The sequence below is a fragment of the Oncorhynchus gorbuscha genome, linkage group LG25 (genome assembly GCF_021184085.1).
Source record: "Oncorhynchus gorbuscha isolate QuinsamMale2020 ecotype Even-year linkage group LG25, OgorEven_v1.0, whole genome shotgun sequence".
Taxonomy (NCBI): Eukaryota; Metazoa; Chordata; class Actinopteri; order Salmoniformes; family Salmonidae; genus Oncorhynchus; species Oncorhynchus gorbuscha.
In genome coordinates, this window is record NC_060197.1 from 24,753,979 (window position 1) to 24,773,193 (window position 19,215).

At 47.2% G+C, this 19,215-nt stretch overlaps 1 protein-coding gene across 4 annotated transcripts; it reads right to left on the reverse strand.

Moving 5' to 3' along the window:
• Positions 1–2,638: 2,638 nt before the first annotated feature.
• Positions 2,639–14,337, reverse strand: LOC124014463 (E3 ubiquitin-protein ligase TRIM39-like). 4 transcript variants are annotated; one of them, XM_046329507.1, is made up of 11 exons: positions 14,115–14,337; positions 13,032–13,159; positions 12,419–12,765; positions 11,935–12,130; positions 7,986–8,081; positions 6,469–6,518; positions 5,929–6,157; positions 5,110–5,257; positions 4,235–4,261; positions 3,615–3,882; positions 2,639–3,331 (listed from the first exon to the last, which is right to left on the reverse strand). In XM_046329507.1, the coding sequence occupies exons 1-11, from the start codon at positions 14,119–14,121 to the stop codon at positions 3,061–3,063; spliced, it is 1,767 nt and encodes a 588-aa protein (XP_046185463.1). In that variant the 5' UTR covers positions 14,122–14,337; the 3' UTR covers positions 2,639–3,060. The 4 variants fall into 4 exon arrangements, with proteins under 4 accessions (XP_046185463.1, XP_046185460.1, XP_046185461.1 ...); XM_046329504.1 differs by lacking the exon at positions 14,115–14,337 and adding an exon at positions 13,361–13,550; XM_046329505.1 differs by lacking the exons at positions 6,469–6,518; positions 14,115–14,337 and adding an exon at positions 13,361–13,550 and having other exon boundaries at positions 5,929–6,162.
• Positions 14,338–19,215: the final 4,878 nt, after the last annotated feature.

Genomic DNA, 19,215 nt, shown 5'->3' on the forward strand with positions numbered 1-19,215 from the left:
TAAAAAGAAGGTGACCCAATTACCACCCCATCGACAGGGGGATTGCGTGATAAACCTCCAGGTAAACGCTGCACTGCCCAGGAGTCACGTGTACCCATTGTCCCAGGAGGAGACGTTGGCTGTGGAGACAAATGTCACGGAAGCTCTGGGACAGGGGTACATTCAGCCCTCCATGTCACCCGTCTCCTCGAGTTTCTTTTTTGTGAAGAAAAAGGAGGGAGATTTGTGTCTGTGCATTGATTATCGAAGTCTCAATTCCATTACGGTGGGTTTTAGTTACCCACTACCTCTCATCGCTAGGTCGGTGGAATCATTTCACGGAGAGCGGTTCTTCACGAAACTGGACCTCAGGAGAGCGTATAATCTGGTGCGTATTCGGGAGGGAGATGAGTGGAAAACCGTGTTTAGTACCACATCTGGCCATTACAAGTACCTCGCCATGCTGTATGGGTTAAAGAATGCTCCAACCATCTTTCAATCCTTTGTCGATGAGATTCTCAGGGACCTGCACGGACAAGGTGTGGTGGTGTATATTGACGATATCTTGATCTACTCCGCCACACGCGCCGCGCAAGTGTCTCTGGTGCGCAAGGTTCTTGGGCGACTGCTGGAGCATGACCTGTACGTTAAGGCGGAGAAATGTGAGTTTTCCAAACGAGCCGTTTCCTTCCTGGGTTATCGCATTTCCACCTTGGGGGTGGTGATGGAGTGTGACCACGTCAAGGCCGTGCGTAATTGGCCGACTCCGACCACGGTAAAGGAGGTGCAGCGGTTCTTAGGGTTTGCCAATTACTACCGGAGATTTATCCGGGGTTTTGGTCAGGTGGCGGCTCCCATTACCTCACTGCTGAAGGGGAGGCCGGTGCGGTTGCAGTGGTCGGCAGATGTGAACAGAGCTTTCCTCCGTTTGAAGGCGCTGTTCACCGACGCTCCGGTGTTGGCGCATCCGGATCCCTCTTTGGTGTTCATAGTGGAGGTGGACGCATCCGAGGCTGGGGTTGGAGCCGTGCTCTCACAGCGTTCGGGTTCATCACCGAAGCTCCGCCCCTGTGCTTTTTTTTCGAAGAAGCTCGGGCCGGCGGAGCAAAACTATGATGTGGAGGACAGGTATGTGGTTAAAGCCCTGAAGGTGTGGAGACACTGGCTCGAGGGGGCTAAGCACCCTTTCCTCATCTGGACTGACCTCACTGATCTTCCCCCATCTCAGGGAAACACGATGATCCTGGTCGTTGTGGATCGGTTCTCTAAGTCCTGCTGTCTTATCCCGTTGCCCGGTCTCCCTACGGCCCTACAGACTGTGGAGACTCTGTTCACCCACGTCTTCCGGCACTACGGGGTGCCCGAGGACATCATTTCTGATCGGGGTCCCCAGTTCACATCCCGAGTGTGGAAGGCATTTATGGAATGTCTGGGGGTCTCGGTCAGCCTGACCTCGGGGTATTACCTGGAGAGTAATGGGCAGGTGGAGAGAGTGAACCAGGAGGTGGGTAGGTTTCTGCGGTCGTATTGCCAGGACTGGCCAGGGGAGTGGGCGAGATACGTCCCCTGGGCTGAAATGGCCCAGAACTCACTCCGCCACTCCTCTACCAACATGTCACCATTTCAGTGAGTGTTGGGCTACCAGCCATTCCTGGCACTGTGGCATCAGAGCCAGACCGAGGCTCCTGTGGTGGAGGAGTGGGTGCAGCGCTCTCAGGAGACCTGGAGGACCGCCCAGGAATCACTAAGACAGGCGAGTGGACGGCAGAAAAGGAGCACTGACCGTCACCGCAGGGAGGCCCCTGTGTCTGCACCGGGGGACAGGGTCTGGCTCTCGACCCGAAACCTGCCCCTCCGCCTGCCCTGCCGGAAGCTGGGTCCGCAGTGTGTGGGGCCATTCAAAGTCATGAGGAGGATAAACGAGGGGTGTTATCGATTACTACTTCCTTCGTATTATCCTATTAACCCCTCGTTTCATGTGTCTCTCCTCAGGCCGGTGGTAGCTGGTCCCCTGCAGGATGGTGAGGTTCCGGAGGTACCTCCGCCCCCTCTGGACATCGAGGGGTCCCCGGCGTACATGATACGGGCCATTCTGGACCCGAGATGCCGGGGAGGTGCCTGCAGTACCTCGTGGACTGGGAGGGGTAGGGGCCGGAGGAGAGGTGCTGGGTCCCGGTGGGGGACATATTGGATCCATCTATGCTGAGGGAATTCCATCGCCTCCATCCGGATCGCCATGCGCCTCGCCCCCCCGGGTCGTCCTCGAGGCCGGTGTCGGTGCGTTTCTACTAGCTGCTACCGATCCCTTTTTCCCCTTTTTGTTTTGTTTAGTCTAATTGGTTTCACCTGTTCCTTGTTGGGGTTTTGGGTTTGGGGTTATTTAAGTTCAATTAGCCCGACTGTGTTCGTGCGGGCCAGTTTGCTGTTTTGTCAAGGAGTGTTCCTGTTTTTTGTTGGGATTACCGCTGTACAGCGTATGTACCAGTTAGTACATTGTTGGAGTGTTTTACGATTTGCTCCTCTGCTCTCTGCGCCTGACTCTACACCCATCACTCTTCAAGCGTTACATACTGTAGTTATGTTAACAGCTTCCAATTGACTTAGACTTAAAAATGTCCAAGGAATAATAAACACAGTGTTTCACAGTGAGGATTTTTAGAATATATGTTTTTTATTCAAAGAACCATCTCTTTAACAGATCCTTAACATGTTTAGTTGTTTACTGCTTAGCCTAACGTATGACCAGGGAAAACTCTGGGCTGTAGTTATACAGGAGATAGGCCATCATTTAGGTCCCAGAATTGTTCATGTTACGATCACACTGTGAGGAACAACTCAAGCCCTTTTCAAGTGACTAAACTGTGATTGGTCAACCTCTGAGCAGAAGGGGGCACGTCATGTCATGGTTGTGTCTTAAATGCACTCCGAAATAGTGCACTACTTTTGACTGAAGCTCTATGGGCCCCGGTCAAAAGGTAGTGCACTCGCCACATAGTGTCAAAAGTAGTGCACTATACATTGTGTCAAAATTAGTGCACTCTAGGAATAGGGTGGAATTTGGCATGTAGGCTATGTCTCATCTCAGCTATGCTTCACTGCACTGATAATGAGCGGGGCTGCGTTCTTTCCCTCCTGATTGAGACAGGGGCTAAAGATGGGGTACAAACTCTCATTAAAGGTATCCTCAAATGTGAAGAGGTGCGTGTGCTTCTTGGCGTCGTAGAACGACACCTGGCCGCCTTCGTAGTCGAGGAAGATCCCGATCTTCTGGGGGTGAGAGGCCAGCTGCAGGGACAGTCGGGTGGATGCCAGAGCCTTGACCTCCCCACCTTTCAGCCACAGGCACCAGTACCTATGTGATGAGATGAGATTATTATTCTTGCTAAATATTACATCCATACAATTATGGGAGTTGATCACGATATATTTTGATTAAAATTAGATAAGTACTTTGCCACACTGATAAGTCATGATCTCTCCTAAACGGTTTGAATTCCTTTGAATGTGAAACCCTGTGTTTTGTGCACACATTTGTTGAGGGATGTGTAGAGTTTGATTTTACTTTTGAATCCTTCAAAATGTATGGAATTTCAATTCAAAAAGTAAAAACATCATTTAAATAAGGCCCCCAGTACCCTCCATCGGGGCTCAGCTTGATCTCTCCCTTCCGGCGGGCTGATGCTCGCACCATGCCCACAGTCCAGGCAGTCTTACGGCCCACATCGACCTCCCAGTAATGGCGTCCCGAGGAGAGGCACTCGCATGCGAGCACGAAGAGGGCGGGGTTGAAGCGGCGAGTGTCTTCTGACTGGTTGTGCTTTCGTTCCTCGTACATCACCTGGCGACCGTCCTCTGACAGGACCAGGTTCCTCTGGGCTGTGCCCGGGTCCAAGAACACCTCACCTGGAGGGGAGGAGCAGAGAGAGAGAAGCGGGTTGAGAACACTGCTGGTTCTATTGAGAACAGCATTGATTCTAATGAGAAGTTCTATTTAGAAGAGGGTCGGTTCTATTGTAACCAGTCTGAGTTCCATTTAAAGCAATGTAAAACACTCTAGAGTAAACAACATATCATTTTCTTTCCACTAATACTGTATAGGTTTGTATCATTCCAAACTGTTATGATGACCCAGTGCTGCCACCATGTGGTGCAGAATAGACAGAGCAGAAAAAAATGAGGATCAACAAAGCCTCTGCTAAAGTCAAATTCCCTCCAATCTTTAAAAAGTGAAAAAGGGAACTCTAACTGTACTCACTTGCATAGTTCTGCAGCTTCCTTAGCTCTGTGAGAGAGAGAGAGAGAGAGAGAGAGAGAGAGAGAGAGAGAGAGAGAGAGAGAGAGAGAGAGAGAGAATATATCAGTCAGAGTTAGAGAGAGAATATATCAGTCAGAGTTAGAGAGAATATATCAGTCAGAGTTAGAGAGAGAGAATATATCAGTCAGAGTTAGAGAGAGAGAATATATCAGTCAGAGTTAGAGAGAGAGAATATATCAGTCAGAGTTAGAGAAAGAGAATATATCAGTCAGAGTTAGAGAGAGAGAATATATCAGTCAGAGTTAGAGAGAGAGAAAATATATCAGTCAGAGTTAGAGAGAGAGAGAGTCAAAGTCACAGCAGACACGTGTTGGAATTGGAGGAAAACAGACTAATCCCACCACCTGTGAGGGTATCAGTCTGACAGCCTGTTGTTGCCATCTCATTACTGACAGATGGCTGAACTTTGGCATCTACTATACTTCACTATGTATCCCATCTGATGACTCACTCTCTATATAGAGATGCCAGTCTAATGACCTAGATATCTCTGATTGAGTCGCACTTAGACATTGATCTAAGATCAGTTTGTTTTTTTCCTGCACTATAGTTGAGGTAAGGATTTGAGGAAGGGAAGCTGATCCTATATCAGTGCTTATGGCAAAAGCTACCTTGTACCTGGAGAGATGGGATTTGGACACATGAAGTGAGGTCACACAACAGCAAGCAAGTGACTATGTTTGTCTCTGGAATTACACCTTTTTAAAACATACTGCTCCACTTTTTAATAGTGCCTTATACTGCAGGAAGTGCACTACTGTACATGGCAAACAAAGTAAGATTTGCTCTATGTAATAATAGCAGATTTTGCCCACCTTTTCCATACAGCCTCTTGATTTCTTCCTGGAACTTGTCGACGAGAGCACTGACGGATGATTGGATGGTACCCAGGTACAGGTCAGTGTTCACACTCACTCCTGACCAATCAATGGGCTCCGGGAGGAGCGCTAGGGCGGACAGTCTCTGCAGGAGAGGACAAGGCGGGGTTTAAGCAATGGTGAAAAAAAGTACTAAATTGTCATACTTGATAGAAAATCACTCAAAAGTGAAATTCACCCAGTAAAATACTACTGGAGTAAAAGTCTAAAAGTATTTTGTTTTAAGTGTACTTAAGTATCAAAAGTAAATTGAATTGCTAAAATGTACTTAAGTATTAAAAGTAAAAAGTAAAATAATATATAATTTCAAGTTCCTTATATTAAGCAAACCAGATGGCACGAATTTTTAAATATTTGTTATTGACGGATAGCCAGTGGCACACTCCAACACTCAGACATCATTTACAAACAAAGCATTTGTGTTTAGTGAGTCCGCCAGATCAGAGGCAGTAGGGGTGACCAGGGACGTTCTCTTGATAAGTGTGTGAATTGGACCATTTTCCTGTCAAAATGTACTTTTGGGTGTCAGGGGAAATGTATGGAGTAAGATGTACATTATTTTCTTGAGGAATGTAGTGAAGTAAAAGTTGCCAAAAATATAAATAGTAAAGTACTGATACCCTAAAAAAACAACTGAAGTAGTACTTTAAAGTATTTTTTACTTAAGTACGTTACACCACTGGGTTTAAAAGAGTGTGTGGGTCTCTCCCTCTGTGTTTCTGTGTGTATGTATCTCCTCGTTGTGTTGTAGCCAACCTGGAGGAAGATGACTTTGTCCTGGTTCTGTTCCAGGGCTTCCAACTCTTCGTTCCTCTTCCTGAGATGACTCAGGTCGCTCTCCAGTCCTCGGGCCAGCTCCTGGGCATGCCTCTCAGCCTCGCGCTGCCTCGTAGCGATCAGCTCCACCAGCTCAGCCTGGCTCTGCTCCACTAGACACTGAAGCTCCGCGTACACCTGCCAGCTCTCCTCCAACTCCTTCTGAGCACTGCTCTAAAGACATAGTAGAGGTTATAGTGGCATATTGTTGCAAATTGTCGTGCAATTAAACAGAACGCCTTTACTTCAGATCAACATGTTAACAACTCGTCCAAAACTCACTCATCCAATCCTCGTCCAAAACTCACTCATCCAATCCTCACACCTCAGTTTATGCACAACGTGCCTGATACACTCTTAACCAAGATGAGGTGGCATACAGGGACACATCTCTAGCTCCTTCCGAGAACTGCTCTGAAGATACATAGAGATGGTAGAAGAGGTTATAGGGACAGAGACATACCGCGGAGACATACACACCAGAGACATACAGCAACACCTGCCAGCTCTCCTCCGGTTCCTTCGGAGCCCTGCTTAATAGTCAGAGATGGACTAGGTTATAAAGACATACTGCACATAGAGTAGCATACTGCAGCATCAATGCAGCTACAGCTGGCAGCTCCCTCCCAACTCCCTCTGGGCACCGCTCTTAAGATGGGGAGATACGGGAGAGAGTTTTTTTAGTTAAAACACACAGCAGCCCGAGGTCGGTGTTTGAGTGATGTAAAATAACTCTAAATCTGTTAAAGCTCTGTGTGGCACACATGCAGCACAACTGGCCTAACCGGTTCGACTGTCCTATAGGCAAATATCTACCTGCTTGAGTTCGGGGAACCAGTACGTGTTTTGTTATGTTTCCTTTCCAAGTCACACGTCAATGTGATAGCATATGGAATGAGTGTAATATCACCTAGTTGTAGACATTTGAGGACAAGAGATTGAAAGATTATGAGAGCACAGGAAATCAAAACCTATGGGGGAAAAAAACCAAAACAAAGCAGATCGTCTCTCCCTTTCTCTAAGTCGGAAAGTCACCCACCAAGATATCCACGTCCTCTGTAACCTCATCCCCATTGTATTTCCAAATACGGGTCAAGCGGACTACAGTCGCACTGCACTCTATTTACAGTCAATATCTGACCAGGAGACTTGTCACCCAGTGTAGCTGTGAACCTAGGCTGTCTTGGTAAATAACCAAAGACTGCTTATGAATTTGAGTGCGGTTACATTCCTACAGCCTTATCTCTCAAGCTGTTGACCTAAACAAGTGGCGGGGTGACCGTTTTGTTGTGTTTCGAATCCCGGATTTCCGCACATGGTAATTCTATCTGCTGACCTCTTTAATCTGCGAAGGGAGTCTCCAGGAGGTCGTAGGTAAGGACTATAGGGTAAAAACAGGGTGAGGGGACACAGGGAAATGTTTGCACTTGCCACACCGGTTAGCCTGCCTAGGCTTATAGGGTTGGACCAGAGCCATTACAAAACAACCAAATAATGATTTCTGTGGTAGCCTAGAGTATGGACACAGTGTTATAAGGGGGCACTGTATTGTATGGGACACTATGGGGGGATGCGACTATGTGGATTGATTTTATTTATATATTGTAAGTTTATTCATCCATATGTTCGATCAAGACCAATATTTATTTTTTACAGAGATAATAGAACCTAAAAAACAAAAAGCCAGGGTCAAGAGGTAGTTTGACAATCAGCCATGGCTTACTGTAAAACTGGTAGGCAACTGCAGGAATTCTGCATTTAAAACAATTGCAGCGTGCAAATGATTGTAATTATGTTCCCGCCACCGACCATCCGTTCTGACAAAAATCGACCTGCGGCTGAATCTAGAGGCCTGCCGCTGCTGTACTATTGACTATTGTTGTTTTTCTATGTTTTGCCCAAATGAACACAACCCAGCTCACTCTCACTCAACCAAACGGCACAAAAGACAAAGTTGACGCATTTCGATGACATCAACATTTATACAATGGACTCACTTTGATGACCCGTATTGACTGTTTGATCTCCTCCAGCTTCTTGGTCCGCTCCTTGATCATGTATTTCAGCTCCGACCTCCTCTTGCCCAAATAATTCTGTGTGAGGGCAGGGTTCATTTTCATAAAGCATCTCATGGTAGCTAATCTGGGGTCAGTTTTGTCTATTAAATCATAAGATTGCATCGACCCTAGATCAGCACCCAGATCCAAGAGATACTGTTTAATACTTTAAACTAATACAGGTTCACTGGACTTCATTAATCAATTTTTACCAAACAATTTTTCACATGGAAAGACACAAGCTGACATGGAGTAGTCTATGGGCTATAAACAGCTGTATAGTTAAGCAATAAGGCACGAGGGGGGTTGGTATATGGCCAATATACCATGGCCAAGGGCTGTTCGTATGCACGACGCAACGCGGATTGCCTGGATACAGCCCTCAGCCGTGGTATATTGGCCATATAGCACAAACCCTGAGGTGCCTTATTGCTATTATAAACTGGTTACCAACGTAATTAGAGCAGTATAAATGTATGTTTGTTACGAGGAGTGGAACAGGGGAACCCAAGAGCAGACTCAGACGAGGAGACTGCGATGAAGTAACCAAGGTATGGAAAATGGAGTGCAGGCCAGGGGAAGCTCGGGTGGGTTGCAGGAAACCAGGCTGAGGCTGGAGCGAGAGGGGTTGGGACAGGGTAAGCAGGTCCAGATGGGAATCCAAGGGAGTAGTAGAGTGGGGAATCCAGGACAGAGTAGCAGGATGATGAGACTTGGAACTGGAGACAGGAACTCAGAGTCAGAGCAGGCAGAATGAGCAAAGATTACGATCTGGCAGTGTGGAAGTGGCAGGGCTGAGTATTTCTAGAGGTCTTGATTAAGGAACAGGTTGTAGCTGGTGGGGTAATGCTCTCCAGCACACCTGTCTCCAGCCACACAATCACACACACACAGACAGAGAGAGAGAGGGAGAGAGTACTGGGGGAGTGGTGGCAGTTCAAGGAGACACAGGATAAGCAGGAGAGGGTGTTGCGGAACAGATGTGACAGTACCCCCCCCTGGCTCCCGACCAGGCTTATCTGGGTGTGAGGTATAGAAATCCCATAAGAGGTAGGGGTCCAGAATGTGATGGCTGGGCACCCAGCAGCACTCCTCAGGCCCGTATCCCTCCCAGTCCACCAGGTACTGCCAGCCACGACCCCGACGGTGCACATCCAAAAGTTGCCGGACGGTATAGGCAGGATGGTCATCGATGAGCCGAGGGTGTGGCGGAGCTGCTACAGGAGGAGACAGGGGACTGGAGCAGACAGGTTTATCAGGGAAAAAAGGAAGTTAGGATGGATCCTGAGAGAGGCTGGGAGTATCAAGGGTTAATGACACGGGGTAGGGGGTTTCTTCGATGCCACCTTCAACGGCAGATCCTTCGAAGAGAGCCATACGTTTTGGCCCGGGGTGTAGACTAGAGCTGAGGCCCGGTCATGGTTGGCTTGGGACTGGGTCCAGTTGGAGGCATGAAGAAGGGCAGCCTGGGCCTTTCTCCAGATACAGTGACAGATGGTCCTGGACAGAGGGAACTGCAACCTCAACCTTTTGGTCAGGGAACGAGGGAGGTTGGTAACCCAGAGCACCCTTGAAGGGTGACATACCTGATGAGGCGTTGCTGAGGGTGTTGTGGGCATATTCAACCCAGGGTAGCTGAGCGCTCCAGGGGGAAGGGTTAGCAATAGTCACGCAGTGTATGGCAGTCTCCATCTCTTGGTTGGCCCGTTCGGTCTGGCCGTTGGTGATAGCCAGAAGTAAGACTGACATTGATAGGTAAACTGGTGGACTCTGTCAGAAACGAAGTCAATGGGGATGCCATGCAGATGAAACACATGGGATACTAACAGGTCCGCAGTCTCCCTGGAGGATGGGCGCTTGGAGAGGGGAATGAAGTGAGCAATTTTGGAAAACCTGTCAATAATGGTGAGGATTACGGAGTTACTGTTAGATGGGGGTAGGCCAGTGACGAAGTCCAGAGCTATGTGTGACCAGGGATGACTGGGTATTGGAAGAGGGTGGAGCAGACCAGAAGTGGGTTTGGTGGAGGTTTTGCTCAGGCCACAAACCGAACAGGCTGAGACAAACTCCCGGACATCTCTCTACATGGTGGGCCACCAAAAGCGCTGACGCAGGAAGGCGAGGGTCCGGGTCATACCAGGGTGACAGGTGAGGTGGGTAGAATAGCCCCACTGAAGAACATCAGAGCCAACACAATCAGGAACAAACAGAGCATTACTAGGACCGTTACCCGGGTCAGGCTAGTTGAAAAAAAGTGGAGACAAAGTGACCAACCTGGCCACAGTATAGGCAGCTCTTAGCGCCGATTCGCCACTGACTCTTCTGGAGAGAGATTGGCCGGACGAGCTGCATGGGTTCCAGATCTGGGAGTGGCTTGGAAAGGGATCCAGTCAGAGAAGGAGGACAAGGCACTGAAGCAGATGTTATGGGGCATGGAACCCTACCTACCCTCTCCCTCCGACGCTCACAGAGACGGTTGTCGATGCGGATAGCGAGAGAGATGAGTTCATCAAGTCCATCAGGCTCATCCCTGGACACCAACTCATCCTTGAGGGTCTCAGTGGGCGCGTTCCGGAATGCTCCCTGAAGGGCCTCCTCATTACAGCCACTCTTAGTGATGAGGTTGCGAAACTCACATGCCATCTCAGCAAAACTATGGGAGCCTTGACGGAGGGACAGGAGGCAATTAGCGGCATCTGAATCTGGAGTACTGAGAGTACTGTCTCTCCCACACCGCCGTGGCCCAGGAAAGGGCTGCTCCATGGAGGCAGCCAATCAGGAACGAAATCTTGGCCTGTTCGCTAGCATAAGAGTAGGGCTGTTCCTCAAATACTAGTGAACAATGTTCCAAAAAGGCTCTGCAAGGTCCGAGGTTGCCATAGTAACACTCGGGAGTTGGAACAAACAGCTCCCGGAGTGGAGAAGAATGGCTTGGGACTGGTTGTGAGCTCTGGGCGAAGGTTCCGTGAAAACTCCTTAATGTGCTCCAGAAGGGTTTTTAGGGCTTGGTCATGTTGCTCGAGCAGGGCACCATGGCCGGCGAGGGTTTGGTAGAGAGTATTTGAGTCTGCTGGGTTCATCTCTTTGGCCAGATCGTACTGTTACAAGGAGTGGAACAAGGGAACCCAAGAGCAGACTCAGATGAGGAGACTGGGATGAAGTAACCAAGGTATTTATTGAAACACAGGGGGAAGACGGAGTGCAGGCTAGGGGAAGCTCGGGTGGGTTGCAGGGAACCAGGTGTGGAGGCTGAGGCTGGAGCGAGAGGGGTTGGGACAGGGTAAGCAGGTCCGGAGGGGAATCCAAGGGAGTAGTAGAGTGGGGAATCCAGGACAAAGTAGCAGGATGACGAGACGTGGAACTGGAGACGGGGACCAGAGTCAGAGCGGGAGGAATGAGCAGAGATTACGATCTGGCAGTGTGGAAGTGGCAGGGCTGAGTATTTGTAGAGGTCTTGATTAAGGAACTGGTTACAGCTGGTGGGGATCTGCTCTGACTCCAGCACACCTGTCTCCTCCCACACAATCACACAGACACACACGAGGAGATGGGGAGAGGGAGAGAGTACTGGGGGAGTGGTGGCAGTTCAAGGAGACACAGGATAAGCAGTAGAGGGCGTTGCACGAACAGATGTGACAATGTTTTGGGGGTACAAAGTCTGATATACAACGGCTGTCAGCCAATCAGCATTCAGGGATAGAACCACACAGTTTTTATTGTAACTTTTACCTTGGGCAATTACTCTATCAATGCAATTTTGACCCACGATGGACTCCAGAGCGCCACAAGACTGCGAGAGAAACAATCTCATCAGCTAAAACGTAAACCTGCTGAGCTATCTGCCTACTGTCCCCATGCACCCTACCACCCTGTTCTCCCCTGGACTCACCATCTTTTTCTTCCACTCGCGGTCAACCGAGACGATCTCGTGAGTCTTGTGGGTGGCCTCGGCACAGGAGATACAGACACAGCCGTGGTCGTTGCGGCAGTAGACTTCCAGCAGGCGCTCATGCTTCTTACAGAGCTTCTCCTCCAGATGATGTACAGGCTCCACGAGGCGGTGAAACGTCAGAGACTTCACCTTCCTGTGTTAACATTCATTTTAGGTTAGGTGTGTTGGCGGTAACAAACGAATGGTGTGCTTTTCTGGGCATAGTCATGTAGTCCGCGGGGTTAGAAACAAGGAAGGTTGACTCCCATAAATTACTGCTGCAAAAAGATTTTAAAAACAATCACCTTCCACCTTTTTTGGAATTCCAAGGACACAACAGGGGACGTTTATCTAAATCGCACAGTTAGATGTACAATGACGTAAAATGTGAAAGAAATAAAGAGAAGATAAAAGCAAATCAATTATTTGTGTTATTTCTCACTTATGATGTCGGAGATGTGCCTCACAGAATGACCCTGGACAGTTGAGACACGACTTCAGTGCCCTCATCTTCCTCCCGATGCACGCATCACACGGCACCTCGCCTGCCCGGGCAAACTCTCCACCCTCCGCCGCAGCTGCTGGTGACTCTCCATGAATCCTGTGACCCGCCACCGGACTCCCAGCCACCGCACCCCCCTTCGTGTTTGGTGAAACAGCCCCTACTTCGAGGCCCTGGAAGTGGGCAGCGATCTCGGCGAGGACCCGGTTGATGCTGAGCTCCGGCCTCCGGCTGTAGCTCTTCTTACACATGGGGCACAGGAACTTCTTGCTGTGGTCCCAGTAGCCCTTAGGAGGAGGAGCAGCAGGAGAAGAAGGTTATTGATTCATTTTCCTTATAGTCCATGAAAACACACACACCCACGAGGGGTTGGAATAACAGCGTCAGTTTCAGCCACCCCTCATAGCCGCGTTCCTCTCTATTGCCTAGTTTTTCCTAGCCACTGAACTTTTGCTTCTGCTTTGCCTACTCTTTGGGCTCTAGGCCAGGTTACTGCAAAGTACCTTGTGATAGCTGCTGATGTAACACGGGCTTTATAAAGTAAATGTGATACCTGCAGACAGGCCTTGCAGAAGCTGTGTCCGCAGGGGGTAGAGACGGGCTCCACAAAGACCTCCAGGCAGATAGAACACTGGAACGACTCCTCCGACAGGGTTCCCCCCCTCCCTGGGGAACTCACACCTTGACGGGGGAGAGAGAGAGAGAGAGAGCGAGAGATAGAGAGAGTGGGTGAGACAGAGTGTGTGGGTGAGTGAGTGTGTAAGAGAGGCAGAGAGAGAAAAAGAGAGGAGAGAGGTGAGAGAGAGAGTGTTTATGGCTGGTTAACAAAAATGACAGTAAATTCAAAAGAGCTCAACAGCTCTAACTTCATCCACGCACTACCTGCGATTAAACACGAATACAAAACACCAACACAAGGCTCGCTCACTCCTGTCAGGAAACGGGTTGTGAAAAAGATTGATCCGTATGCTTCAGCTGTAAACCATCCCTGGAATGTAGAAATGCAGGCTGTACCTCTACCATGCACCCGCTCTAGGTTTAAAGAACAACTAATCATCCTGGATGGTACCACACAGTTTGATTGTGTCTCAAAGTCCACCACATTGCCTATTTAGAGCACTCTGGTAAAAGGTAGTGAGTGCACTGTGCCTATATAAACTGAAACGACACCAGCCATGTTTCAATAAATGCCTTTTCAACTTCCAATAACGATACTCTTTTAGCAAAACTTCAGCTCCTCAAATACAGGAAGTTTGACATTTTAAAGTGAGAGCATATGGCAGAATCACCAATGTCAATTTCTACACAAGTATCATCAAATTCATGCACAAAAAAACACCAAAAAAATACACTAATAATTCACACTGAATTTCAAACACAATGTGGGACCTTGATCATTTCTCCTCCCACACCATTGAGTCAGATTTGTGTACGTTATGTTCCATACTACATCAATATTTCTTTAAATAGACTGATGAAAACTATTCAACCACATACTGTGAAAAAACTCCAATGTCCAAAAAAAGTTTACAATCATTACTGGTAACCAATTCGAGGTTAACCTCTGAGATCGCGATTATATAACAGGCCTATGTAAGGGATCAAAGGTCATTATATATAAAGGTATATAACTTACTCTGCATGCTGATGAAGTTTTCCTGATTTTCTTGTGTGAGTCCACACAGTGCCGTGTCTCTGTACAGTCCTCTGGGTGTTGGAGCCCCACACCACTGTATAATATTATACAGGCCGTCTGTCTATGTAAATCCACAACAGGTTTTGGCCCTGTGAAAACTCACTACAGTGCCCCACCCGCTCTCTCTCTTAACATCACATGCACTGTAGTATCTCTCTTTCCCCCTCTTCCTTTGCTCTGAGTAATATGCACTCTGTGGGTGTGTCCAAACTTCACCTGGGCCTGTATTTACAAAGCAGAAGTGCTGATCTAGGATCAGGCCCCTTTGTCATATTCATTATGGTTAAAATGCAAAGCTGATCCTAGATCAGCAATCCTAATCAGATGCTTTATGACTACAGTACCTAGTAGAAAATGTGTGCCTCCCTCATCTCCACCTTTTCTCACACCCTCCTCCCCCCAATAGCCAGATTTTTTTTTATTTTTTATTTATTTAACCATTATTTAACCAGGTAGGCAAGTTGAGAACAAGTTCTCATTTACAATTGCGACCTGGCCAAGATAAAGCAAAGCAGTTCGACACATACAACAACACAGAGTTACACATGGAGTAAAACAAACATAGAGTCAATAATACAGTAGAAAAACAAGTCTATATACAATGTGAGCAAATGAGGTGAGATAAGGGAGGTAAAGGCAAAAAAAGGCCATGGTGGCGAAGTAAATTCAATATAGCGAGCAAAACACTGGAATGGTAGATTTGCAGTAGAAGAATGTGCAAAGTAGAGTTAGAAATAATGAGGTGCAAAATAAATAAATAAATACAGTAGGGGAAGAGGTAGTTGTTTGGGCTAAATTATAGATGGGCTATGTAGAGGTGCAGTAATCTGTGAGCTGCTCTGACAGATGGTGCTTAAAGCTAGTGAGGGAGATAAGTGTTTCCAGTTTCAGAGATTTTTGTAGTTCGTTCCAGTCATTGGCAGCAGAGAACTGGAAGGAGAGGCGGCCAAAGGAAGAATTGGTTTTGGGGGTGACCAGAGAGATATACCTGCTGGAGCACGTGCTACATGTGGGTGCTGCTATGCTGACCAGCGAGCTGAGATAAGGGGGTACTTTACCTAGCAGGGTCTTGTAGATGACCTGGTGCCAGTGCGTTTGGCGATGAGTATGAAGCGAAGGCCAGCCAACGAGAGCGTACAGGTCGCAGTGGTGGGTAGTATATGGGGCTTTGGTAATAAAACGTATGGCACTGTGATAGACAGCATCCAATTTATTGAGTAGGGTATTGGAGGCTATTTTGTAAATGACATTGCCGAAGTCGAGGATTGGTAGGATGGTCAGTTTTACAAGGGTATGTTTGGCAGCATGAGTGAAGGACGCTTTGTTGCAAAATAGGAAGCCAATTCTAGATTTAACTTTGGATTGGAGATGTTTGATGTGAGTCTGGAAGGAGAGTTTTACAGTCTAAACAGACACCTAGGTATTTGTAGTTGTCCACATATTCTAAGTCCGAACTGTCCAGAGTAGTGATGTTGGACAGGCGGGCAGGTGCAGGCAGAGATAGGTTGAAGAGCATGCATTTAGTTTTACTTGTATTTAAGAGCAGTTGGATGCCATGGAAGTAGAGTTGAATGGCATTGAAGCTCTTCTGTTAACACAGTGTCCAAAGAAGGGCCAGAAGTACACAGAATGGTGTCGTCTGTGTAGAGGTGGATCAGAGACTCACCAGCAGCAAGAGCGACCTCATTGATGTATTCAGAGAAGAGAGTCGGCCCAAGAATTGAAACCTGTGGCACCCCCATAGAGACTGCCAGAGGCCCGGACAACAGGCCCTACGATTTGACACATTGAACTCTATCAGAGAAGTAGTTGGTGAACCAGGCGAGGCAATAATTTGAGAAACCAAGGCTATCGAGTCTTCAGATGAGGATGTGGTGATTGACAGAGTCGAAAGCCTTGACCAGGTCAATGAATACGGCACAGTATTGTTTCCTATCGATGGCGGTTAAGATATCGTTTAGGACCTTGAGCGGGGCTGAGGTGCACCCATGACAAGCTCTGAAACCAGATTACATAGCGGAGAAGGTGCGGTGGGATTCGAAATGGTCGGCAATTTGTTTGTTGACTTGGCTCTCGAAGACCTTAGAAAGGCAGGGTAGGATAGATATAGGTCTGTAGCAGTTTGGGTCAAGAGTGGCCCCCACTTGGAAGAGGGGGATGACTGCAGCTGCTTTCCAATCTTTGGGAATCTCAGACGACACGAAAGAGATGTTGAACAGGCTAGTAATAGGTGTTATAACAAATTCAGGAGATCATTTTAGAAAGAAAGGGTCCAGATTGTCTAGCCCGGCTGATTTGTAGGGGTCCAGATTTTGCAGCTCTTTCAGAACATCAGCTGACTGGATTTGGGAGGAGAAATGGGGAAGGCTTGGCCGAGTTGCTGTGGGGGGTGCAGTGCTGTTGACAGGGGTAGTGGCAGCCAGGTGGAAAGCATGGCCAGCCGTAGAGAAATGCTTATTGAAATTCTCAATTATAGTGGATTTATTGGTAGTGACAGTGTTTCCTAGCCTCAGAGCAGTGGGCAGCTGGGAGGAGGTGCTCTTATTCTCCATGGCCATTACAGTGTCCCAGAACTTTTTTGAGTTTGTGTTGCAGTAAGCAAATTTCTGCTTGAAAAAGCAGGTTTCTAGCTTCCCTGAAAAGTTACACATCACGGGGGCTGTTTGATGCTAATGCAAAAGGCTATAGGTTGTTGTTGTGTTGGTTAAGGGCAGTCAGGTCTGGAGAGAACCAAGGGCTATATCTGTTCCTGGTTCTAAATTTCTTGAACGGGGCATGCTTAATTAAGATAGTGAGGAAGGCTTTTTTTAACCAGGCATTCTCTATTGACGGGATGAGGTCAATAACCTTCCAGGATACCCCGGTCAGGTCGATTAGAAAGGCCTGCTCGTTGAAGTGTTTCAGGGAGCGTTTGACAGTGATGAGTCGAGGTCGTTTGACCGCTGACCCATTACGGATGCAGGCAATGAGGCAGTGATTGCTGAGATCTTGGTTGAAAACAGCAGAGGTGTATTTAGAGGGCAAGTTGGTTAGGATGATATCTATGTGGGTGCTCGTGTTTATGGCTTTAGGGTGGTACCTGGTAGGTTCATTGATAATTTGTGTGAGATTGAGGGCATCAAGCTTAGATTGTAGTATTGCTGGGGTGTTAAGCATGTTCCAGGTTAGGTCACCTAGCAGCACGAGCTCTGAAGATAGATGGGGGACAATCAGTTAACATATTGTGTCCAGAGCACAGCTGGGCGCAGAGGGTGGTGGGCGTGTAGACATCTACAAATCACTTTCCCTCATAAATATCTACTCAATATTATTTGTAGATCAGTCTGTCACAATTTACCCAAGATACATCATGGTTTTGATGATTTCGAACACAGCCAAGCACTTCAGAAGCAATCAGGCTGTAATTCACATTGAATTTATATATACAGCCTGAAACTAATGTCTGCAAAATTGTGTAAATGTTCCTTACAAGCCAGAATATTTAATAAAATTACATTTAAACTTACTCTACCAGTTGTCTGTGAGGTTTCTCCTTCAGCTGCTTGAAATTTGATACAAAATATCTACAGGAAAGTATTGCTTTACCTGACTTTTTAGAGCCTGTGGTTCAATAAGTATATGGTTCAATTTGGCACTGAGGTAAAATTAGTTTTATATTGGATATTTGGCTTTCTCTTGTAAATAGCTATTGAACCAAGCATGCCATGGCAATGGATATTGTGCATTCTGAATCAGGGGAGGATGGAGAACAATCCACCCATTTTTCAAACAAGGGACCTCTGGCTTTCTCATTCAATGTTTTTTTTTAAGAAGGAGGCCAAGAGAGATGATAGAGGCCGTGAGGAGTATGCAAATACGATTCTCCCTTTTAATCTGTTCAGGATGCTCATTTAGAGAGAGCTGCGGCTGGTGTGACATTTTGAAACTGTTTTGAAACGTAGGGGCCACAATTTCTAGCTAAATATCTTTTTTTTTAACACACTCAAGAATGGTGTATAGGTACTTTTTAGAAAAGACAAGTATGCAATTCGTATATACAGTAAACATACAAGAGCAGACAGATACAAGAAGACCCAGAGTTTGAGGTAAAAAAATAAATAACACTAAATAAGATAACGTGCCTTCGGAAAGTATTCAGACGCCATGACTTTTTCCACATTTTGTTACGTTAACAACAACAAAATGCTCATCAATCTACTCACAATACCCCATAATGACGACGTGAAAACAGGGTTTTAGAATGTTGGTAAATGTATTCAAAATAAAAAAAACAGTAATACCTTATTTACATAAGCATTCAGACCCTTCGCTAAATTATTTGAAATTGAGCTCAGGTGCATCTTGTTGTTTTCATTGATCCTCCTTGAGATGTTTCGAAAACTTGAATGAAGTCCACCTGTGGTAAATTCAATTGATTGGACATGATTTAGAAAGGCACACACCTGTCTATATAAGGTCCCGCAGTTGACAGTGCATGTCAGAGCAAAAACCAAGCCATGAGATCAACAAATTGTCCGTAGAGCTCCAAGACAGGATTGTGTCGAGGCACAGATCTGAGGAAGAGTACCAACACATTTCTGCAGCATTGAAGGTCTCCAAGAACACAGTGGCCTCCATCATTCTTACATGGAAGGAGTTTGGAACCACCAAGTCTCTTCCTAGAGCTGGCCACCCAGCCAAACTGAGCCATAGGGAAAGAAGGGCTTTGGTCAGGGAGGTGACCAAGAACCCGATGATCGCTCTGACAGATCTCTAGAGTTCCTCTGTGATATTGGGAGGACCTTCCAGAAGGACAACCATCTTTGCAACACTCCACCAATCAAGCCTTTATTGTAAAGTGGCCAGACAGAAGCCACTCCTCAGTTAAAGGCACATGATAGCCCACTTGGAGCACCTAAAGACAATCAGACTTTGAGAAAGATGGCCTGAATGCCAAGCATGACGTCTGAAGGAAACTTGGCACCATCCCTACGGTGGTGGTGGCAGCATCATGCTGTTGGAATGTTTTTCAGCGGCAGGGACTGCGAGACCAGTCAGGAAT